Source organism: Zootoca vivipara, chromosome 2, assembly GCF_963506605.1.
Source record: "Zootoca vivipara chromosome 2, rZooViv1.1, whole genome shotgun sequence".
NCBI lineage: Eukaryota > Metazoa > Chordata > Lepidosauria > Squamata > Lacertidae > Zootoca > Zootoca vivipara.
Window position 1 is genome coordinate 27,254,541 of NC_083277.1, and position 24,794 is coordinate 27,279,334.

Genomic DNA, 24,794 nt, shown 5'->3' on the forward strand with positions numbered 1-24,794 from the left:
CTTCTATCCCCTGCAATCGCAAACCCATTAATCTAGAACCTACCGGTAGAAGATGGAATTCAGCATCATGCTAATCCAATTGCTCCACTAACACAAGCATTTCTCCCCCCTGCATTATATTCTGTGGGTTCTCCTGACCCTTCCAGAGCTGATTGGGGGCACAGGGGTGCAAGTGGCGCAGAGAAGGAAGAAAGTGCTGTTGCACTAGCAGGAACCTGTGCTTGCTCCCGCTAGTGCAACTAATTTACTTGAACCCAGCCCTGATTTTCCAGGGCTCAAGATCACATGGGGGACCTACAGAAGTAGAAACAAGGTCCGAACCACAGCTAGGTACTCTTCGACTCATGGGAGGCAATGAGGATGGGCAGGAGCAAAGCGAGCTGAAAGCCACTCTCCCCACTCACGTGCATTATTTCCACAATAGCCTCTTTCTACAATAGCCCCTTCTACCATAAAGAAGGCTGATCTCTGAAGAATTGATGCTTTTGAATTATGGTGCTGGAGGAGACTCTCGAGAGTCTCATGGACTGCAAGAAGATCAAACCTATCCATTCTGAAGGAAATCAGTCCTGAGTGCTCGCTGGAAGGCCAGATCCTGAAGCTGAGGCTCCAATACTTTGGCCACCTCATGAGAAGAGAGGACTCCCTGGAAAAGACCCTGATGTTGGGAAAGATTGAGGGCACAAGGAGAAGTGGACGACAGAGGATGAGATGGTTGGACAGTGTTCTCAAAGCTACTAACATGAGCATAGCTGCCAAGTTATCCCTTTTTTTAAGGGATTTTCCCTGATGCTGAATAGGCTTCCTCGCGAGAAAAGGGAAAACTTGGCAGCTATGAACATGAGTTTGACCAAACTGCGGGAGGCAGTGGAAGACAGGAGTGCCTGGCGTGCTCTGGTCCATGGGGTCACGAAGAGTCGGACACAACTAAATGACTAAACAACAACAAGGCTATGTATCGAAAATGAGCTTTCAGTACTTTTGTAAGCTGTTTCAAGCTTTGAGGTTTCTTAGAAAAATAAACAAACCAGTGGTGGCATGGGCGTAGATAAGGGGAGGGAGGGGAGCAGCTCAAAAAGTATTGAAAACCATTAAAGGTAAAGGTAAAGGGACCTCTGGCCATTAGGTCCAGTCACGGATGACTCTGGGGTTGTGGCTCTCATCTTGCTTTACTAGGTGAGGGAGCCAGCGTACAGCTTCCAGGTCATGTGGCCAGCATGACTAAGCCGCTTCTGGAGAACCAGAGCAGCACACAGAAATGCCGTTTACCTTCCCACTGGAGTACCAGCTATTTATCTACTTGCACTTTGACATGCTTTCAAACTGCTAGGTTAGCAGGAGCAGAGACCGAGCAACGGGAGCTCACCCCGGCGTGGGGATTCGAACTGCTGACCTTCTAATTGGCAAGTCCTAGGCTCTGTGGTTTAGACCACAGCGCCACCCGCATCCCTGAAAACCATTAAAAATACTTAATTAACTGAGGTTCTGCCCCACTAACAAAAGCCTGCCCCCCTGTAATGTCTGCTTTTGGGGAGATTTTTACCCGTGAACTCTGAACAACTGAACAACTTTTGGGGCAATCTTTTTTTAAAAAAAGCTGAACAACTTTTTGTCCCCCCCCCCACCCGCAGCAAAAAAAATCCTGGCTACAGCCGTCATTGGTGGGGAGATACACACACACACAAACACACAAACAGTATATCCATGGCCTGCACCTTGATATTAAAGGAAATGATGAGGGTTTGAGATGCATTGGAGCCTTGGCTTCCACACAACAGTTGCTGGACCTGATTCAGCAGATACATTTGTTGAATCTGGAGCTGTACTATTGAACTTCACTGCCTCCAAGCCCAAAGTCAGTCTCGGGCAATGGGAGGGAAGAACCGTCTCAGTCTCTTTATATATATTACACAATAAAATATAATAGTGCCAAAGGAGGCATTAAAAGCCATGGGAGAGACTGCACTGCATTCTCTTAATACTACTCTCTACGCTAGTTGACATCTCTGAATTTTTAGCAAGGAAGCTTATTGGTGTGAGTGTAATTACTACAGGTTTGTTTGTCTGTCCCCCCCCCCCAGCACAATAATTTTAATCATTCGAAAAAGAAAGAATAGCAGACAGCCATTCATAAACTGCCTGCTCTAGAGTAGTTCCAGTGCAGGAGGGTTCGGAGCAAGAATACTGTGGATGAAATTGTTTGTGGCTCGAGGCCAGCGCGAGTGTTACCGTGAACTTGAACTTGTATTTTATTGTGTCGCCGGCAGTGCTGGCCACTGTAGCTAGGCCTTTATGCGAAGAGCTTGGATTTACAGGAGAGATGATGCGTCTTGATCCTTCCCAGGTTTCAGTGCAAAGCAAACGCCATTACTCTTAAGGAACTGACTTTCGCAAGTAAGCCCCCGTTCAGGACCCAATTGCCTGATCCCTCTCGTGTGTTTACTTGGAGGCATGCTTTGCTGAGATCAGTGGGGTTTGCTCTCAGGTAAGCGTGCCATAGGATTGCCTCTTCAATGTCGTTATTGTCAGGATAATATATGAGAAGAGGGGGAGGGAAATGAGTTCATTCCTGTAAATGACCACTTAAGTTGTTGGCAGCAAATAAATGACTGCAATAAATTGTTCTTCATGTCAAGGCCTCATGTTAGGGTAGGATGCTGAGGAAGGGGAAGGGACTTTATTCTTTCCCAGCACATCCTGCACTATTCCAGAATTAGAAAATCCTGTATATATGATCTGGCAAAATTAAGCACCCCCACTGACCCTGAACAAGGAAGAATTTGAATGCATATCCACTTGTCCCATTGAAATAAATTGGAAATAAAAATGGTTCCTTTTGGCTGTCTTGCACTCTTTATACTTATGGCAAAGGAGAAGCATTTCGAAAGCACATTCATTCATGGGACCAGACTCCTTCATTCTCCCAGTTATCTTTGCTTCCCTGCCTGCCGAATCTTACATGCTTAACCAGCATCAAATAATTTGGGGTTACTTTGTTTTTGTTTTGAAACGGTTCGAGTCAATCTGACTTTCACATGCAAATGTTAGCACGTCTAGGCAACTTTTGCAAATATCCCAAAACTCAAGAGGAAATTGTGATTGTCCATAACAAGCCAACACCAAAATTCACAGCTGGGGAACACCTTTGTTGAAACCAACCAAAACAGCAAAGAAACTGTAGCAAGTCTTTGAGTATTTCAGAACTCTGCAACAGGAAAGATGCTACACGCAGCAGAGGCTGTCCCCCTCCCCCCCCCACTCCCTGATTTGTGTAGCTTCCTGATTGACGAAGAGCTCTGGAGAATCCAAAAGCTTGCCACCATTTTGTGGCACCTTAAGTTGACCCTAATGAAGGCATTGCCCAGTTGAGACTAACTGTGACAATCAGCATCAACTGGTGTGTACTCATAAGAATGCTGACAGTTGCTAACTTTTGGGCACGAACTGTATTTTAATTGTATTTACCCAAATACTAATTATTTACCCAAATACTAATTTAAAAAACCCACTTTTCAGAGGTATCACATTTAAGAGTTTTTTGGACGTTCATTTTTTTTAATTAAAAGTTCTCAGTGGGAGAATAATGTGAAAGGAAAGAAAGACGGAGAAAGGGGGGATGTGATTAATAGAATATATGGGCTATATAAGTAATCCAGTTATTCCAATTAATGTAAAATTGTTAACAAGACATTACACTTCTTATGAACATATTCCAAATTTACAATTTACATCTAAAAACAATCTGTTCATATTTTGCTAGAGTTGCCATGTCTTCTATGGATTGATGGAAGGGGGTCATGACATTTTCTCTCCAGCAAATTAATACCAGTCTTTTAGCAGAAGTCAGAGTTTTTGGACATTCATGACAACTTAGGTAGATAGAAAGTTTGCTTATGCTGAGTCAGACCCTCAGTCTACCTAAAGGTGCCTCTCCCAGTCCTATGTGGAGATGCTGGGGATTCATCCTAGCCCTGTGAGCTTCCTTTCAGGTTGTAACCTTGTTAGTCTGTCGCAGGTAATAAGAGCCTTGCCTCCTTTAAAAGACTTAACAGGTTTCTAGCCCTCATGGACTAGATTAGAGTCTCCTTCATCTTCATCCGATGCTGCTGGTACAATCTATCCACCACAGGCAGGTTCCTGTACTGTACTCCCAAAAATATGCTTTTATGCCACAGCAAAGCCCGTACATCTTTTAAGATGCCACCAAAAAAGAAAAAGGGAAAAAAAAGGTTTGTTCGTGCAGTTTTAGGGGCATTCAGGAGATGGTCAGTATTGTTAAGCGAAAATTCTGAGCCTTCCCTGCAATACCGACAAAGGCTCCGCATATATATATATGAATGACACCCCCTCACCCGATGACTATTTTGGGTGCCCGCCTTTGCTTAAAGAAGAAGAAGAAGAAGAAAAGTTGTCTTCCCACATTGGACTGTAGGTGCTTCCCTGCCCAATCTCGAGCGGATTCAAAACTCCTCCCTTCTCTTAGGTGGCGGTGGAGCAGGAGGAGGAGGAGGAAGAAGAAGAGAGACCTGCACAGATTAGGGTGGCAGCCAGATTTAGCGACCCTCCCGGTGTTCCCAAGCACCTTCCGCAGGCGTTCCAGGAGGAGGGCTGGGCTGGGCTGGGCAGGTGAGTCACCCGGAGGCTCCCGTCTGCCAGAAGAGGGGCCGTGTCCCTTTAAAGACATGTGATACTTTCCCCCCAGCCGGGGGAAGCATTGAAATAGACTCTTCGCTACTTACACCCCGCTGTATAGGCGATCTGTGCTTTTCCTACGTACATCTGCTCTTACTCCGCTCTGAGTGCATTGGAGAGAGAGATATACTGTATATATATATATCGGAAAGGGGAGAGAGGGTGGAGGGTAAACAGGAGAGAGAGGGGTGGGCTGGTCTGTCATTAAACATCCACCGATCCTCCTCTCTAAGTGCCCTGGAAGCCTCCGAATTATCTCAAGATCACTTGAAAGGTCTCATCGAGCAGAAGGTGTCGCTCCGAGATGATTTAAAGGTGAAAATGACAGGCTTTCCACCTCTCAAAGCTTGGCTACTTTTCTGACAGCCTGGGAGAGAGAGAGAGAGGCAGAGAGCGAGAGCGAGCGAGCCTAGATGTCTTCCTTACTCTTGGAATAGGATTGCCAACGAGGACACAGAGACACAAGCCAATCCCCGGTTTTGTTTTCGTGCGTCCTCGAGAAAGGCTGCTGTCGAAGATTGCTGGGCGAAACTGCACGATCCCGTGCTGTGGTGCAGATGGATTTTTTTGGGGAAAGTGTCCAGTCTTTCCAATGAACGCGAACCGGGCACTGTGCTTTGGGTTGGAATCCTCAGGTAAGGACCGAGCTGCTCGGAGGAGGACTTCTCCGGATCCTCCCGCCGAACGAATGTCAAATAAATATAGCTATATGAGTATCAGTAATAAAAATAAAAATAATTGTTGTTATTCGGATGAGAGAGAGAGAGAAAGAGAGAGAGAGAGAGAGAGAGAGAGAGAGAGAGAGAGAGAGAGAGAGAGAGAGAGAGAGAGAGAGAGAGAGAGAGAGAGAGAGAGATCATCAAACCCAGGGAAGAAATGTTAGCAAAGGGAAATGTTGGCTCTGGAGAAAAGTTCATACCAAAAATGTTGTTTGAAGATGGGTGGTGAACGCTTTTTTTGGGGGGGGGGTTGAAAAGTCCTCATTCTAGAAATGCTGCCTGAAAGGAGAGAGAATGCGAAAAGGTCAGCAGGAGAAGTTTTTCCCCCCCTCTGTCTTTCTCCGCTGTTTAAAAGACTACAGTACTCAGCTTGGAAGATCAGCCCCAGTGGGAGGAAAAGCCTCTTTTCCCCTTTAAATGTATAAATGTATTTGCTGATTGCATCAGATACACACACACCATTATATATATATATATATATATATATATATATATATATATATATATATATATATCCCAAACGAAAAGGGGGAGGGGCATCCATCTCTTTGGAATCCACCCAGAAGTGCATTTGTGAGGTGCTTGGAAGGCTGGCTGTGTGTGGTGCTTTTGTTGCTGAGGTTTAAGGAAATAAAAGAGGGGGGTGGAGAGAAAGGTAAGCCAAAAGTAAACAGCAGGGAGAAGGAAGCAACTAATTATATATATATGCTGGGTGGAGTACATCAGAAACACAGAGCAGAGAGTAAAAGGGCATCCCGCTGGTGAAAATTATGTTTTGCAATTTGGTTGTTAATTATGCTTCTCCTTTGGAGCTGGAAACTTGTGTTTGATTCATTCTTCCCTCCCTATCCCCCCCCCTCAAAAGAGCCTCTTACAAAGAACATGCCTAAAAATTCCCAAAAAAGAACAATGATGTCCATGTCTCGCATTTGACACTTGCACTTTGTGACTGATCTGCCACTGGCAGTGATTTCAATTGTTAACCAACCATGAGGATAGATCACTTCTGGGGTTTTCTTTTAAATACTCTAAGCCCAGCCTCCAAATACATATATGTTGTGTGTGTGTGTGTGTGTGTGTGTGTGAGTTGTTCTGCATGAGAGATAAAAGAGGTTTATTTGAGCTTGAATGTCTTTTCTCCCTTCCTCTGGGGGAAAAAAAGATGTTCAGCTGATTGGATTATTAGATAGAAAATGCCATCTTGTCATTGGCTGACTAAGGAGCATGCCTGAAGTTTGATTAATTTGGCAATGTGGAATGCAGCAGAAGGTGTTGTTAAAAGAACTGGATGGAGCGCAGCATAGCCAAGCCTTGGGAATCTGGCGATCCTTGAAGGCTTAGAGGAGAGGCTGTTAAACTTGTAAAGTTTACAAGGAGAGAGAGAGAGAGAGAGAGAATGTAAATGCCCAGTGCCAGAGAGGTATCAAGTGATGGCATATGTCGCCCTAGCAGAGAGAGATCTATTGCTTTTGTAATGAGGATTCCTTTCTATTTTCGATACAAATTGATTTCTGAATAGATCAGTCGTCCGCCCTTCCTCCATTACTCAGGAAATTCAGTCTAGTCCTACAAGTTTTCTTTAGACGAGACACAAAAGAAAAGAAAGCCGCGTGTGTATGGACTGATAGAACAGAGTTCTGAGAAACAATTACTTTGCTTAGCAGACAACACTGCAATTAAAAATTAATGGCCTTAGAAGTTAAAAAGGATGCAGCCCCTTCTGGAGAGGTATTAGACTTGCCAGATTGTCAAGGCAGAGCTTGCCTGAAATGTCTCTTGGCACCGGATGTCAAGTTACTATTTACAACGTGCTTTATGAAGTTCTGAGAGGGCTCATCTGTATTAGTCTCTCTGTGGTTGAATAGGCACCTTAATGCTGTGAGATTTGGCAGTAGCATGTTCCAGCTACAAATAATGCCTAGTTTTCCTGGTCAATTTCCATTGACCAGGAAGGTGTGAATTGCACCCTGCAATGGCACCCACTACGTCCCACGTTGTTGCTATTTTTCAGGATGGATTCCCTCTTGAAAATCCTGTACGCCCAAGCTATTTGCTTGCATGCTTTGTGTGCCCACATCATGAAACAGAGTTACATGTTGAAGACATACTTGCCTAGAGTGTTTCTGATCACACCTTGAAAGTGCAATTAAAGAATGAAATGGAGTGTGGATTTCTTAGCTCCTGCCTTGAGACTGTCCCACGGAACTGGCACGTCTGTTGTGACACGAGCTTTGGTAGGCTCAGACCTCCTTCATCAGCTGCCCCTTGGTTTCCTGTTAACCTTGGGCTTCTTTTAGCACTGCTTTCATTTATGCCCCTGAATTATTAAAAGTTAATCTCGAAGCAGGCAGCTTCCTTGCATTCCTTTGGACACACTCCTTTGTCACATGACAACTGGCAGTCTGGAGGAAGGGTGGGGGGAATTGAGGTGGGGAAATACCCCACCCACCCACCTTCCTTCCAACATGGTTCAGATGCAAGTAGCATCCTAATGGAAGCAGAATGTGGATTCACATGCAGCGGGCGCTAATTGTTGTCTACTATTTCCTTTAGAGAACGGCCATGGTCTCTGCAATGTCCTGGGTCCTGTATTTGTGGATAAGTGCCTGTGCCATGCTGCTCTGTCAGGGCTCACTTCACCACACCTTCCAGCAGCATCCTCTGCACAGACCAGGTAGGACCAGTTACGAAGATGCTGCTCTGTGCAGCCTCATGTATGAGCCTATACTGTATAATGATGCAATGGGGATTAATCTGTTTCACCCCTGACATTCTACGAGCTGCTTCCTTCTATGAGACAATGAAATCAACCAAATATTTGCTCTCCTGCCGTGGAAAATCAGAACCTATTTGGGAGGGAGGGGTGTGTGTTTCTGTCAATTTCCTCAAATTGGCAGGGGAAAGCTCTTTAGATTATACTGTGGATTCTTTTTTTACACTGTGTGGTAAGAGAATACGATTTCTTTCTCCTGTGGAGAAATCATACAGTTATATAACTTTGAGCACTTTTATTTCCTGTGCATTTGCGAATTGAGGCACAAGTCTCCCCTCCCTGCAAAGAGAAAGAAAGAAAAAAGACGGGGCCCCAATGTTTGCATTCAGGTGAGAAAAGGAGAGAGATAATCACATGCCTATTTTAGGAACTTATTTTCTCTTACATATGTGGAGGGAGACAAACAACTCAAAACACCCACCTACCAATAACTATGCATTATCCTTTACTGCCATATGCAGGGTGAATTCAAGAATGTGGGGAGACCCGCTTGGCAAAGTTGCAGCACAATCTGAGCCCTTAGACTCAGAAGTAAGTCATCCCCCCTATATTCAGTGATGCTTATGCCCTGGTAAATGTGTTTAGGATTGCTACCTAAGCCATGCCTCCAGGAAGCCCCTTAATTCAAGCCTTATGTGACCACTTACTGTTCCTGGGATGGTTATGCCAAGTGTAAACAATGCTGCGACATGGCCTGCATATTTGCGATCGTGGTGAACGTATGTATTTCTGGTGGTAAAGCATGTCATGTTTCCAAGGATGCTCCATGGCTGAAAGGTGAAAAAAAAAAGGGATTTTGGTGTCGGTAATAGAAATTGATTAAGGTAAGATTGCATCTAAGGCATTGTGTTGCATTGCCATTCCACAGATGGAAATCAACAATGTAATATTTCAAAGCTGACCATTCCTTTGGGACTTGCTTCATGGGCTTACTGTCCAGGAAATGATCTATGTGCATACAATGCAATATGAGAAGGCTGATGTACTGGCTCATAGGATGTGCTGAGCCCCCCCCCCCCTCTTAGAGTTTCAAAGGTGAAATGTGTGTAGTGATGATGGATAATCATGCTCTGCAGATTTTGAGAAGATCACTTTTGGCTCCAATAGATGTCAACGTCTTTATTCAATCTGATGTGGGTGAGGGAAAGGGTTCTTTTTTCTTCATAGCTTCAGACCAGGAAGTAATAGCTTAAGAAACTTAGAAATGAAAAGGAAGGCTTACCCAAAAGTATTGCGGTGAAATTGCTCACTGATAGCTTCCTCTAGATACAGCCCTTGAATCAGAGTTGCATGGGAGCACAGTTCTACTCTTACGCCATTCTGTGTGTTGCACTCCAAATGTTGTGGATCTCATATACATTTTTGCTCTAGGGTGCGCAATCGATTGCTTCACTAACTGTCATTGTAACTGATTGGAGGCGGGGTAGGACAACCGGTCTGCATGTCTTTCTCTCAGAGCCACCAAGAGAGAAGGAAACAAAGCGGCCATTGAAGCAGAAAGGTGGCAGCGATGTGCCACCAATGGCAGCACAATGGACAAACAAGCCACTGTATGAATAAATAGCCAAAGGGGAAAATGCAATCTCATTTTTGCACAATCAGTTGAAACAAGTGACATGATGAGGGGAAAAAACATAGAAAAGAGGGATAGACCTTCCGATGGCTGGCAACATTTGCCTAAGCTTGAAAAATCACCTCCTTTATGAAGCTAGAAGAGCACGGCAAGGGGTGCATACAAAGTGTTGGGGGAAATGGGAAATATGACATATCTTTCGCAGGGGCTGTGATACAGAGTGAAGGCTTTACAGCTGCCTCATCACCTGCTTAGGAACAGCAGAGCTTTCCCTCTTGCGAGACTTTCTGAGGCAGGCAGCCTGCACCCTACATGCGTAAGATTGATGGTCTTCTGAGCCCGGGCAGCCAATTTCAGTCTCTCAAGACATAAGCCACTACGTTGACAGATGAGTGGATTTTGATGGAAATGCTCACCATTGATTCAGGTTGTTCCATGTCTGGATAGGAGAAGATACACTGAGAGTCCTTTTGGAAGATGGAGTTAGAGGTTTCTATGAGATTTCTTTTGTCACAATACGAAAATTCTACCTACCTACCTATCTAATCTGTGAATTTGTTGTCTTATTTGAGAATGCAAGTGGTGGTGGTGGTTGGGGAGTGTTGCACAACATGAAGAAAAAGGAAATGGAAATGTGTTGATGATGGAAAATGAGCAGAGTTTGTTTTTTTAATATATTCAGCTGCAGTCCTCCAGCGATTGCTATTTTTCATATTTATATTATTAGGAATGCATCATTTACTTTGAGTTAGCCACTTTGAGTTAGCCACTGTTTAAGGAAGATTAAAACACTGCATCAAGGGGGGGGGGGAGAGTGAATAAAAACTGGAGAAGATGAATCGATGCATAATTTTCTAATTTCATACTGTTGTACTGGCAGGCCTTTTCTATTTTTAATAAGGCGAAAACACACACAACTGTAATTAATTGTCTAGCATACCTCCACCCCAACTATCACAATCTCCCAGCACTTTATGGCGGTTCGGTCCATAATTCTTGGTGGGGGTCTTTAATTTGTAAGAGGCCTTCCAAATAATTTTTAAAAGCTTGACAAGAGCGTGGGGAAATTACAGAAGACAAGTCTCACTATGTCTTCCACCTCCTTGACTTGATAAATGGAAGATCTCCTTTAAAGACCACAGTGTGCAACATTTTAAATATCGCATGATTTAGTAGACTTAATCTATTGCTCTTGAATTTGGCTTTAAATAGAGCTGCATAGAGAAACCATTTCTCCAAGTGGGTGGCTAGGTTGGTGATTTTGAAACTAAGAACATGGGGAATATGGTGAGTTAATGTGCTTTTTGGCTAGGTTTAGAAGTACAAAGACATGTGGCCCTTGTCCAGGGAATCCCGGGGTGCCACCAACTGATTCCCTGCCAGTGCTGTTCTGGTGGTTCCACAAAACAAGCTTGGACAGGAGATTTGGGTGATGTCACACATGCTGCTCTACAGCCATGACTGTCATGTGGCGTGTGATTTGATTTCCTTAACTACTGCTTTGTTTTGTGCCTGGACTAGTTTCTTCACCTTGATTGCTGCCCCTGACTTGAAGCTATAAAAAGCAAATGATTACAGGTTGTATCCAACCACGTTGTCCCATCCAGACACAGCGGAACTTCCCTCTCCTTCCACCACATGCATATGTACAGGTAACTCCCCTCAACACTTGGGAGGAGATCTGGGGGTTGCATGGAGAGATGAGGAGGGACAGGAAGTTCTTTTGCATAAGCTGGAAGTCCTTGCAGCAATGGGATGCAACTCAAAACTTTTGGGGGGTGGTGCGGGGAGAGAGTATGGCAGCACAGGCATTAACTGCCCCAGGACTGCACCACTGTAAGGCATTTCTGACATGAATCATATGTTCTAGAACAGCAATGACCAACCGGTCGACCGCGATCGACAGGTAGATCGTCGGGGTCCTCCCGGTTGATTGCGGGAGATAAAAAAAGTGATCCGCCGGTTTCCTATGAGCGAGCATGCTGCGCCGCGCCCTGCCGCTGTGCTCCATCGCTGGCACCGTCACTGCTTAGAAAGGTTGTATTCCCTGCGTTGGCATCAGAGTGTCGGAAGGATAGAGAGCAGCAGAAGTTTGTGCTAGCGATTTTATGCAATCCTCCCCCCCCAAAAGCTTAATAACTCTTGTCACCCCCCTAAAAGAAGCTCAACAAGTTGTGCCAACCCTTCCTAAAAGAAAGCTCAACAACGCTGGCCATTATTTTCCCCATAAAACTCAAGAACTCTGGCCTCCTCCCCCCCCCCCAAAAGCTTGGCAACTTTGGTCTCACCCCCTAAAGAAAGCTCAACAGCAATGGCAATGGGTAGATCACTGCCAGTTTTATTATACTCAGAGTATATAGCAGTCTCTAGAGTTGGATGTGCCTGCTCTGGAAATCCCCAGATTAGAATGTTACTACTGATCTGAAAAGGGCCCCAAACAAATATGCATGAAAATCGTGTGAATTGAGTTTTCTTGGGCATTCTTTGCCCAGGTGGCTATAGCATTTCCCCTCTTTCTTTTCCTCTCCTGCACACCTGTGCCACTTCAGCATGGCATGGAGATGAAACACATCATAAAGGTCAATTTGGAAGGTGGTGCAGAAGAGTTCAACCAGTTGTTGTCATATCCTTTTAAGAGCCTGGAAAGGGATAGAAAGTGACTCTTTACCAGCTTTGATGTAAGCAATCCTGTGGGACACCCAGCATAGGCATCAATCTTACTATAAAATAGGTGTGTTTGATGAATTGAGTCTTTGTCATTTCTGAAATGAAGTGCCCCGATCCAAACCTCCTGAACTGATACGAGGATTAGAATGTAGATCTCAATCAGATTGTGCACTTTGAATGTTGTGGTGCACTTATTAGTTAAACACATACACACACACACACTATAATGTATCCAGAAACGTAAGTTTTCAAGAGAAAATATGTTTTGAGAGAAACCACACATTTGACTATACAATGAAATGTGAGTTGTCAAATGAAAATTGTGTGATTTATGCAGACATGAGAAGGAATGGATTTAGGAGTGAACCCATTTGAAAGTAAGGTAGGCTGGAAATAGGCTGAGTCACCTGTAGGCTGTAGAATGATAAACTTGGTGTGGTGATTGGGGGGGGGGGTATTGTTTTTGTTTGCTACTACATTATGTATTTTTTGTGTTTTTATATTGTAAACCACTCTGTGATCCTTGGATGAAGGGTGGCAAAGTAATTTAATAAATAATAACAAGCAACACGAATAGAGCACACTCTAAAATCCCAACACACAAGGGAAACCTCCTGGTGCAATCGTGGGAATTCTCCACTTCACCTACAGAATGTTCTCCTGGTTAAATAAGAGGCTGAAGACGGTTTGTGGAACTGTTTTTGGACTGTGTGGCTTAGCTCTTACAATTAAGTGCAATATATTTGCATTTTTTGTATTGTTTATGTATTGCATTTTAGTCACACATCAGAGTATCTGCAATTCAGGTTTCAACCCAATCCTTTCCAATGGCCTCTATTGACCAAAAACTATCTGAATATTCTGATGCCTGGTAAATCATTTCCCCTAGTCTGTCTTGGGAATGGATTCATTTCACAAATAGTTCCTCTGAACTGCTAGAGTGACTTTGCAAGTTTCAACCAACTCCTCCAGAGCCCTAGAAGTGAGTGGGTTGGATGCTTGAGAACACAAAGTTGCAAAACTGCAACGGACCCAGAGTCATTGTATTTTTAAAGTGTGAAATCATCATGGCCATATAAAGGCTTTCTACTACAGGGGGAAAGGGGGGAGAAATGGAAAATGAGAATGATTCTGCTGAAGATATGTTTAATGCTACACAGCAAGCATGTAAAGCTTCAAGTAGAAAGGGAAGTCTACAAGGAGTGACAACTACCAAGGGATGTTAGAAATAAAAGGGCAGGGAACATGAAGGGGAATGTGAGCCTGCTACTTACTAAGAATGAATAAACTAGGACAAATGACTTTAATTTCTCTGCTTCATTCCCAAATAGAGTAACAAGACATTTCACAAACAGTATCACAAGGATGACATCTCAGAATCCAAAGTTTACCTTTAAACCTGATTATAGCTCCAAATTGTTCACCTGTGATTTCAATAATACAGTACTGGTGTCCCGGCAGTGGGGACCAGGAGCAGAACTAAATCAGAGGCAGAACCTTGACAATTTTTTTTGTGGTGGGGGGAGAGAGATTGTGTGCATTGTGAATGGGGGAGTAATACATTAAGTTTGCATCATAAAATCTTAATGCAGACCTACCCACTTCTCAAACTGCTACATAAACCAGTATGTGGCTATCCTTTGAAATTCACATTTCTCTGAATTTTGTGTACAAAGAAGCATATGTTATGGGGAAATGACATTCAAAAAAACACATTATATCGGGGAAAGCAGCTTTCTACACTGCATGTATTGGTAAAATCGTGCACAAAAAAAATGCAGATTCGGAGAAATTCCACTCAAAGCATGTACAAGTTTCCATGCCGACTTAAAAAAATAAATAAATCACAAACTCGTGCAGAAATCGGGGGGAATTATGATGGCAAAGTGAGAAAGCGAAAGAAACCCAAACTGATGGATTTGTATGTCTCTAGTTCACATAACATATCATAGAATTCACTCAGTGTGTGGTAAAGGCAACTTCCTTAGATGGCTTGAAAAAAGGAGATTGGAATATTCAACAAATAGTTATCATGTTGGGTAGAAGCAACTCCCAACTTTGGAACCAGCATGCCTCTGAATGCTAGCTGCTGGGGGAGAGCAGACAAGACTATTCCTTCATGATGTCCCCTTGAGCTGCCTGCAGACACCTGCCTAGCTCCTGTCAGAAGCAATGTAATGGTCTAGATGGATCTTTGATCTGCTCCAGCTAAGTCTAGAGCCAGAACAAAATCGGGCAGGCCAAAATTGAATTGAAGGCAGAATCTGGTGACACCAGCAATCTTGGCCAGCTGCTGTGCTTAATTGAAGTGGCTTGTCAGGGTCCACCAACATCCTATAGGTGCTGATACCTCTTGGGCTCTTCCTCCCCATTTTCCTAGTCACGGGCTTATGTGGCAGCCTAACACAAAGCCATGCTTTAATAAGCTTAATAAACCATGGTTTAATACCGTACACCAAAAGGGATCACTGGGTGTATTTCCTCTCAAGACACGTATAACGTCTTCCTTTTAGTTACCAGGTTTGATCTTTTCTCCTCCTTCAGTTTTAGTGTTATGGCTTTTGTTGGCTTCCCCTCCCCTGTTTTTAATGTTTCCCTTTCCAGCCTGTCATGAAACTGAGATTTGCTAAGAGCAAGGTTTCTGCCTTCTTCTGGGATTTCACATCTTCCCCTAACTTCAAATGCTATAAACAGAGTCATTCTCTGGAGCCAAACTTAGTTTAGCATTAAAACAGTGCCGGAGACTCCTTAATGTGCTTTGGGCAGAATGTTGCTGTGCACTTGGGCTGCAGTGTAGATCGGATCTACTTTTTTGAGTTTTGTCCAGAGGGACTTTGGGGAGGAATGCGAGTAAAATAGTAAACCAAGTGGCAGCAGAGCATGGAGTACAGCCATACCTCTCCTTGCGAACGCTTCATGTTGCGTTTTTTCCGGCTAAGAGCGCAGCAACCCCGGAAGTGTTTGCTTCCGGGTTTCACCACACGCACATGCGCAGAAGTGTTCTGCATGGTTTGCACATGCGCAAAAGCGCTCTATTGCGCTTCACTGAGAGCCGGTGGGGTGTTGTGGTTAAGAGCAGTAGACTCGTAATCTGGGGAACCGGGTTCGCGTCTCCGCTCCTCCACATGCAGCTACTGGGTGACCTTGGGCTAGTCACGCTTCTCTGAAGTCTCTCAGCCCCGCCCACCTCACAGGGTGTCTGTTGTGGGGGAGAAGGGGAAAGGAGATTGTTAGCTGCTTTGAGACTCCTTTGGGTAGTGATAAAGCGGGATATCAAATCCAAACTACTACCTTCTTCTTCTTCTTCTTCTTCTTCTTCTTCTTCTTCTTCTTCTTCTTCTTCTTCTTCTTCTTCTTCTTTCTTCTTCTCACATGCGCAGAAGTGCCGCTCCAGTTGCGGACTTTTCAGGGTGCGAATGGCACTCCGGAACGGATCATGTCCGCAACCAGAGGTACCACTGTACATTCTTGTGGCCTATAAACTGAGGGGGGAAATGAAAAGGGTTAATGGGACACAGCTCTGGAGTATCCCTTCCAAGATTGAAAGAAAGTGTTGTCTTCAACATAGCATGAAAGTGAACATCCCATCAGTGCAAGAACGGAACATTCTCCCACTCTCCTCCACCTGTGCGCACCTGATATCTGTTCTGGGTATCTTCAACCCTCTAGAGCAGTTTTGGGGACGTTGTGGTGGGGAGAAGAGGAGAGAAATCCCATTGCACTAGCACTGATCCTTGTACTCGGGCAAGATTTCAGTTGAATACCGCCCAAATGGGCTATCTATCCTCTGTATCATTCCGTACAGGAGAACATTGGGTGTGTAGAAAACCAGATAATGTCCTAGATTCTCTTCCCAATGTTTCACTAGCTCAGCCTTTGCCAACTTAGTGGGCACCAGGTGTTGGACGGCAGCTCCCATCATCCCCAGCCAAAATACACACTGATGGGAACTGTAGTGCAGCAACATCTGGAGAACACCAGGCTGGTGAAGGATGCCTGTACTCCATCTTGCTTCTCTCCCCCTGCCATTTGCTGGACAATGGCTCCCCAGCTGCAGGGAAGTCCCCCTCTGTTCTACTTTCTGCAGAATCACTGAGTAGAGAAGGACATCTCATCTGGATGTGCGGCTGGGCTCCTAAACCAGTCAAATGTGGGAGTTTCCTCATATTTCCCAACGATGTTAGAATATAGTACTTAGGGTTAGGTCCAATGGACAGCAGTCAAACCGGCAACCCTGAAGTCATCAGCACCATGCTCTAACCAGTCAGGCATGCTTTCTTAGTGTCAGATTGAATTCCTATATATTAAGATTAAAGACTTAAATTCAGATGTAATTATCCCAATCTGATGTTTTATTGGACCAGGAATGAGACACACGTCTGCACAGTTCCTTCCTTCCTTCCTTCCTTCCTTCCTTCCTTCCTTCCTTCCTTCCTTCCTTCCTTCCTTCCTTCCTTCCTTCCTTCCCCTCGCACATCCAGATTCAGTAACTATTTCCTAGTTTCCTGTGCAATCTTCTGGGAAACTATGGTTTGAGAGCTCCCTGCAAATCAGATGCAGATCCAGGATCAGAATTGTGGCATCTGAACTCGGCCTTTAAGATACCTCTTGTTGTAATCTGGCTAAACTCTGGCCTCACAGGTCACGCTACTGCTCAGTATGAGGGACAGGTCGAGTCAATGAGACGGTGACATTGAACCTTGTGGCTCTCAATACCTCCTTGGGGGCTTTGACTACCAACGAAGCCAAGACATAGCTTCCAGAAATTTACAGAGACATCAAAGGGTGGTGTACTTTATCAGAATTCGCAGAAGTAAATGCCTGGAGATGCTAACATTTTTTAATGCAGTTTGTTACTATTAGTAAAACAATGCAGAATTTACCATTTCTTCAGTACCCCTCCCAAGAGGGTATGCTGCACCCACAAATATCCCACAATAGTAAAGGTAAAGGGACCCATGACCGTTAAACCCAATCATAGACGACTCTGGGGTTGCTTTACTGGCTGAGGGAGCCAGCGTTTGCCCACAGACTTTTTTTCGGGTCATGTGGCTAGCATGACTAGGCCACTTCTGTTGAAACCAGAGCAGTGCACAGAAACGCCATTTACCTTCCCACCAGAGTGGTACCTATTTATCTACTTGAACTTTGGCATCCTTTCAAACTGCTAGGTTGGCAGGAGCAGGGACCGAGCAACAGGAGCTCACTCTGTCATGGGGATTCGAACCACCGACCTTCTGATCGGCAAGCTCTAGGCTGGTTTAGACCACAGCCCCACCCGCGTCCCATCCCACAATAGTAAGAATACCTAAAATAATAGATAAATAGATCATTGTATTCCTTCTGCACACTATTCATGCTTAAAGATGTAAATAAAGTCTCTTCATTGAATATTTTGTTGTTGTTGATTTAAGGTGGGTTTTCCACCTTAAGTCTGTCTGTCTACCTACGTACTTACCTACCTACCTATCTTTTATTACAATTATATTCTACCTTTTCTCCAAGGAGCTCAAGGCCTCCCACCACAAAAAAGTCTTTTGGATTTTTTTTCTTTTGGATTTTTACAGCATTTTTCTTAGAAAATTGCCCTAGTTGCCATATGTCTGGGTTTTTTCAGGTGTTTTGCAGATTTGGCAAAAAAATCTGACCGGATACTATTTTCACAGTCCGATTGGAAAACCTGGGTGTATGGCAGCCCTAGGGCAGTTCTCTTCCTGCCAATTTAATCCTGACAACACCTCTATGAGGTATGCTAGGCAGAGTGACTCTGAATGGCTCAAGGTCACCCAGTGAATTTCATGGCTGAGCAGGGATTTGAACCTTGGCCTCCCAGATCCTAGAGTACAGTTTTCCAAACTGTGTGTTGCGGCACATTAGTGTGTCAGCTGCAGTGTGTAGGTTTGTCGTGCGGATGCTCTCCATGCTTCTCCCGGGGCTGGAAAGAGGCTAGTTGAACTTCTAGCTTGCTAATACAGTGGTACCTCTAGTTACGAACTTAATCTGTTCCGGAGGTCCGTTCTTAACCTGAAACTATTCTTAACTAGAGGCGTGCTTTCGCTAACGGGGCCTCTTGTTGCCGCTGCACCGCTGGCACATGATTTCCGTTCTCATCCCGGGGCAAAGTTCTCAACTCGAGGTAACTCTTCCAGGTTAGCGGAGTTTGTAACCTGAAGCATTTGTAACCTGAGGTGTTTGTAACTCAAGGCACCACTGTATAGCTGAATTACTGTGTTGCGAAATGACGCATGTCTAAAAAGTGTGTCACCAACCTGAAAAGTTTGGAAAGCTCTGTCCTAGAGCAACAAATCCAACCACTATGCCACACTGCCTTTTTTCTTATCAATTCCCCTTTTTGCCACTGCTATGTCTTCGGTTACCCCCCCACCCCCAGCATGGAGAAACCCATGTTGCTCTTATTTCTCACTCAACCTGATTTGGCTGCATAGCCGCCATAACTCAGCTTTTGAGTTTGCTATTAGAACACACAATTCATCAAACTATCCTCACAGTTTTGATGCAGCTGACTGTGAGTGAGGCCCGAGCATCTTGATCTATCTAGATGATGGCAGCTCTTTCAAAACAGGTGCAAAAGTCTTTCCATTTCTGACTTCAATGACTTCTTTGGATTCAGTGTTTGTCTCATGTATCTTGAGTCTAAATTTGAGCAAGGAAAGAGATCTTTAGACCCTCTTTTGAAGTTACTGCGGATTAAATGAGATCAGCATCTTTCCCCTGCAGTCTTGAAAATATTTCTGACATCCTGTTATATTTGCAGAAAGGAAGCATACTGTTGAATAAAAGCGAGACAGCCAAGTAATCTTATTTATGTGTAACTACATTGATTGACCATGGAATGACTCTGGCTGATTTTAGCCAAGGATTATATCTGTGGCTACAGGGGGCAGGGGGAGAGAATCCTATTATCACGTCTTAAATAGCAGCAACATTATTTGCCTGAAGAGACTGGGGTCACAAAACATTCAAACATGAGGAAGTCTAGATCTGAGTTGCTAGGTTGTATGGGTCACCATCCTAAAACACTAAACCCCACTGCCCTACTACCCATTTAGGATGCGATCCTAAGCTCCTCCCTATCCCCACTGCTAAGTTTGACTTCTTTACTTATGTCTTGTCTATATACCACCTTTTCCTTCAAGGAGCTCAATGTTGTATAAATGGTTCTCCCCTCCCCATTTTACTCTCACATCAGCCCTGTGAGGTAGGTTAGGCTGAGTGAAAGTGAAAGTGACTGGCCCAAGGTCGCCCAGCGAGCTTCATGTTTGAGTGGGGATTCAAACCCTGGTCTCTCAGCTCACAGGCCAACACTATAACCATTATCCTTTCTGCAAGTGTATGTTCTGCTGGGTTGCCAGGTTATGTGATTAAGCTGAACTGATTTAGGATCCAGCATAAGCCCCCATCCCTTACCTGCTCCTGCTCCCCCCACTCCCCTGGACTGCCCATTTTTCAGGGTTTGTTGTTGTTTAGTCGTTTAGTCGTGTCCGACTCTTCGTGACCCCATGGACCAGAGCACACCAGGCACTCCTGTCTTCCACTGCCTCCCGCAGTTTGGTCAAACTCATGTTCGTAGCTTCAAGAACACTGTCCAACCATCTTGTCCTCTGTCACCCCCTTCTCCTTGTGCTCTCCATTTTTCCCAACATTAGGGTCTTTTCCAGGGAGTCTTCTCTTCTCCTGAGGTGGCCAAAGTATTGGAGCCTCAGCTTCAGGATCTGTCCTTCCAGTGAGCACTCAGGGCTGATTTCCTTAAGAATGGATAGGTTTGGTCTTCTTGCAGTCCATGGGACTCTCAAGAGTCTCCTTCAGCACCAATTTCAGGGTTTATGCAGGCATAAGAACTGCTGGCCCCAGCTCAGGCAGTTTAGCACCAGTTGAGCTGAGATGAGGTTATGACAGTGTAGCCTAAGTTGTGCCAGACTGAGCCAGAGATCTTCTGGATCCTCACCTGCTCACCCCAGCAGATCTTGGATTGGGGTTGAACCCAACACCCCCAACTTCTCCTTAATCTGCCTGTCTTTCTTCCTGTACATATGGCTAGGAAATGTAAAGTGTGAAATGCTACACCTCAAGAAAAAAACAGGAGATTTCCCTTCCTCCTTTCCTATTCATAAATTTATTTACTGTGCCAGGGGATAGTGCAGAAGCAGTGGTGGCAGATTTACCCCTTCTGAGTGAGACATCTTGTGCATTAATGCATACATAGACAGACATGCCAGCAGGCATATCCTTTCCAGAAGACAATCAGGCAGGGCAAAGCAGGCTGGATGGTTGCAATGTTCGTATATGAAAAATGCTTGCAGCTTCTGTAGAGATTTGGAGCAAACGTGCTTGGGATATGCTGTCACATAGTCCACTGTGCATTTAGTCTGATTTATTTTTAGCCTTGCCTCTCCTTTAGGATCCCTTGACCCTTTGAGAATTGTAAGAACAAAATCAACACGGAGGTTTTGCCCCAATGCCTCCCCCTGCCTTAGTTGTCTCCCTGGCTGTCAAAATCGAGATTGCAACCTGCTTGGGGCAGTAACCTGTCACAGATACTGAACCCAACACTCTGTGTGCCTGGAATTTCTAGAAGGGACCAGCGCAGAGTGCTAGAGCAATAGTTTGCATGCACAAAGCTGCCAGGTTCAGCTCACTGCATTTCCAGGTAGCAGGTGGAATGGGAAAGACCTCTGCCTGATTTTCCCTAGGCATCTGAAGACAGCCCTGTTTTGGGAAGCTTTTAACGTTGTTGTTTTCCTGTATTTTTGTTGGAAGTTTCCCAGAGTGGCTGGAGCAGCCAGTCAGATGGGTGGGGTATAGGAAATAAGTTGTTGTTTTTGTTGTTGTTGTTACAGCACTGCCAGCCAGAGTTGTTGATACTGAGTTAGATAGGTGGGAAGTACAACCCAAACTGAAGGAAGTCATTGTAATTTAACTATTATGGTGTAACTTACCCATATTCTAAACTCCATTTAGAAGCATGGCTATTGCTGGTCTGAGCCTGGGAGAGGGAAAACTGGTACAGTGATACCTCGGTTTACGACTACCTCCGTTTACGTAAACCTCTGTTTATGAACGCCGCAGACCCGGAAGTGTTTACAACCGGGTTCTGCGGCGTCGGATGCGCAGACGCGATCTGCACAGCTCGTGCATGCACAGAAGCGATTTGTGCAGCGCGTGCGTGTGCAGAAGCGCTCTATCGACGCTTCACGCATGCGCGGAAGCGTGCCTTTGGCGAGCGAATACCTCGGCGAGCGAACGCCTCCACGGAACGGATTGCGTTCACAAACCAAGGTACCACTGTATTTAAAACAGAGTCGATTGTGTCTTATACCGCGCCTTTACACCAATGTAACTTCCACTGCATTGCTAGGTCATGTGAGCTGAATGAAGTTTGGTATACGGTCTCCCACTGTCCTGTCCTAGCTCGACCATTCCCCCAGAATGCCCTGTTTGGGACATGTCTGGGACGGAGGACTTCTGCCAGCATAGACCATATATATGCACTTATTCCAAACCCTACTCGGCCTGGTAGAATTTGAGTTGGATTGCTCCCAAATAGCCTGACAAACAGTTCCTATTGCTCCTACAGTTTTCCTATACTTTCCTGTGTTCCTACATTTTATGTATTAATCTATTTTATGTATAGATTAAGCAGCATATAACCTTAGCTACAACAATCAATCAAAAATTGATTGTGGGTTGAAAGCACTGGAAATTGTGATCTTTGCCACCAGAGCTCTTTGGCTGTACCGTATACCCATTGGAACTTTGTTCCTTTTTTTAGAAAATAAAAAGCTCTTGTTCTGATATCTGGCGGAGATTCCAAAATTTGCAGATTAATCTGACATTAGAGGGGTCGATCAGATTTGGATGAATCCCAGCTCTCAAGGTGTAACATGGGTCCCCTGGAGGGACTTTTGGCTTTGTCAGACATGAAGCAAGAGCTCTGCAAAGTGACACAAGTTGAAGTGGATACCCATGAAACACTTTGTGGTGTCTTTGCAACCTAGATATAAAATAATACTTCAACCAGTGTCTGCCACAAGGCCAATATAGGATGATGAAGGAAGGAAGGAAGGAAGGAAGGAAGGAAGGAAGGAAGGAAGGAAGGAAGAACACCAAAGTGGGAATTTGGCTGAGAGACAGCTCTATTCTGACTCATAGGTCAAGGTTAGAATCAGAAGGAATGATTTTACCCACAAAGCAAATCCCTTTTAGTTATTTCCACTAAAAATCAGTTTTTAAGGTGCCTAGCACAAAAACTCCTGGACTTATTTGCCTGCATTTTGGCAGATTTCTTTGGCAGTAGTATCGATCTCATATAATCAATTTTCAGACCAATGTCCTATAAAACATATGGGGAGATTAAGTGACTCCTTTCTAAATCCACCCTTGGGGGGGGGGGAATCACTGTAGCGAACCTTTCTAAAATTTGGCATGAGTCTTACCTTCAGAAAGAGTGGGGTTGCCTGCAGGTTTTGTCAAATCACACACCAAAATTAAATTGTTATTGGCGCTTCGTTTTTTTTTAACAAAACAAACTTTAGAAAGGTGCCCTAGCATCAATGTTCCTGGTCTGGACCCACTAGCCTGCAATTTGGCAAGCTTTATCTACTCTGGAGGGAGACTGGTATGAATGCAAAAAAAAGGTGTTTCCATTTTTTAAAATCCAATAGTAAATGGAAGGGGATAAAGCCTAGAATGTGCTTCAGTTTGAAGAAGGTGTTTTCTGAAGCCCCAGATCAGAGTCCAGACTGAATATTGTGGCTGGTTCATAATCTTTTGAGATATGACACATTATTTTGCATTTATTAGGATACTTTATAGCTCACGTTTTGTCTTACCAGAATAGCACTTAAGATGGTTATCGGGACACTGGAAGGGCCTCTTCATCGTATATTTGGGTATAGACTGGGTCATAAGGGAGGATACAGTAGTTTAGGTACCCTGGAGCTAAGCCATTTGGGACTTGGTAGCTGATAAGCAGCTCTTTACATTGTACCTGGAAGCATATCGATAACTGTTTCTGATTTGGAGAGTGTGTTAAGGGATCTGCAGAAAGCAAGGAAAATCTCTGGGTTTTAATTTCAGTATTAGCCCAAGTCAGACTTTGGAATCATTTCCATCAAACCACTTCAAGTCTCTACAGTGGTTTTGCATGAGCTTCTGGAGGTGGGTAGAGGGAGAGGTGGTTTGTCTTCATGGTGTGTTGGAAATTGCCCTCTCTTGGGTTAAAAGCCATCACATTCTCCAAGAAGCTGCCCAAACAAAGACCATTTTCAATTTATTTTTCCCCTTTTTGTTTCAAAAAAAAAAATAGAAGTTATTTCATGCTTCCCTCCAACCCCATCTCTGCCTGCTCTCCTCTGCTTTCTCTTTCTAGTTAGCAGGCAGAGAAATCAAGTTATGAATCAAATGAAGCCATTTGTCATGGATTAAGGCGTGTGAATGCCTTGATGGCAGCAGGAGACAAAAGTTATGTAAGGAGCTGGATGCTAATTTGGAAATTAACAAAAAACAAATTAATGAACTTCAGCATGTCTTGCGGGGGTGGGTGGGAGAGATTTCCTCCCAACAATTTGATTATTATTTTTGGGCACTACAAAAACCTGTATTTAGTATAAAGGGCTCCTATATATATATATATATATATATATATATATATATATATATATATAACCCTTGCAAGCTGTATTATAATGAAGAATGACTTTTGTTTTGGCTTTTGTTTTGTACGCAGCAACTGCAAGCTAATCTCTCTGTCTCTCGGCTTCCTAGAAGGCCCAGTTAGCAAAGTAGTCTCTAAAGGGCTTTCTAGGAAGTATGGCAGACGAAGGAAGCTGCCTGTTGCTCTTCACTGTTTTGCTCTAGAACCATAGAATGTAGCATTTGGGGACCTCGGGATTCTGGGTGTAATTAGGCTCACAAGGCCTTCCCATGTGGCACGTGGGTCCCTTTTAGCCAAGTCACGCCCACCTCAGGACTGATGGCATGTGCAGGTGTGAGGCAGGTAGAGGTCATCTCCCTACTGAAAGTGGGGTTTGTGGGCACCTTACCGACTTGTTTGCTCCCTACAGCTCATTGCTTTTTCAAGTGCTAGTGATCAACTGATTGCCAGGGTTTGCAACACCTCTGCAAGCACCAATGATCATCCTTCATTTGCAGGGGGTGAGCAGTTTGGTGAAACGGTATGTGCTTCTGTGTGTGTGAGAGAGAGGGAGAGGGAGAGGGAGAGGGAGAGGGAGAAAGGGAGATAATTTTGTCCAGTACTGGTAACTGGCATCCTTGCTCAGTACTGAGTATTTCAAAAGGGCTCAGCTGCTACCCAGTCCTCTCCCCTCAAAATTCCTATTACAGAGCACTT

At 44.4% G+C, this 24,794-nt stretch overlaps 1 protein-coding gene across 1 annotated transcript in view; it reads left to right on the plus strand.

Annotated features, from left to right (window-relative positions):
- Positions 1–4,837: 4,837 nt before the first annotated feature.
- TAFA1 (TAFA chemokine like family member 1) overlaps positions 4,838–24,794 on the plus strand; it is a 339,806-nt gene continuing 319,849 nt past the window's right edge. Inside the window, exons 1-2 of the mRNA XM_035106695.2 lie at positions 4,838–5,327; positions 7,965–8,085. Coding sequence (XP_034962586.1) covers positions 7,974–8,085 — 112 coding nt within the window. The 5' untranslated portion in view covers positions 4,838–5,327; positions 7,965–7,973. The remainder of the gene's footprint in view (positions 5,328–7,964; positions 8,086–24,794) is intronic.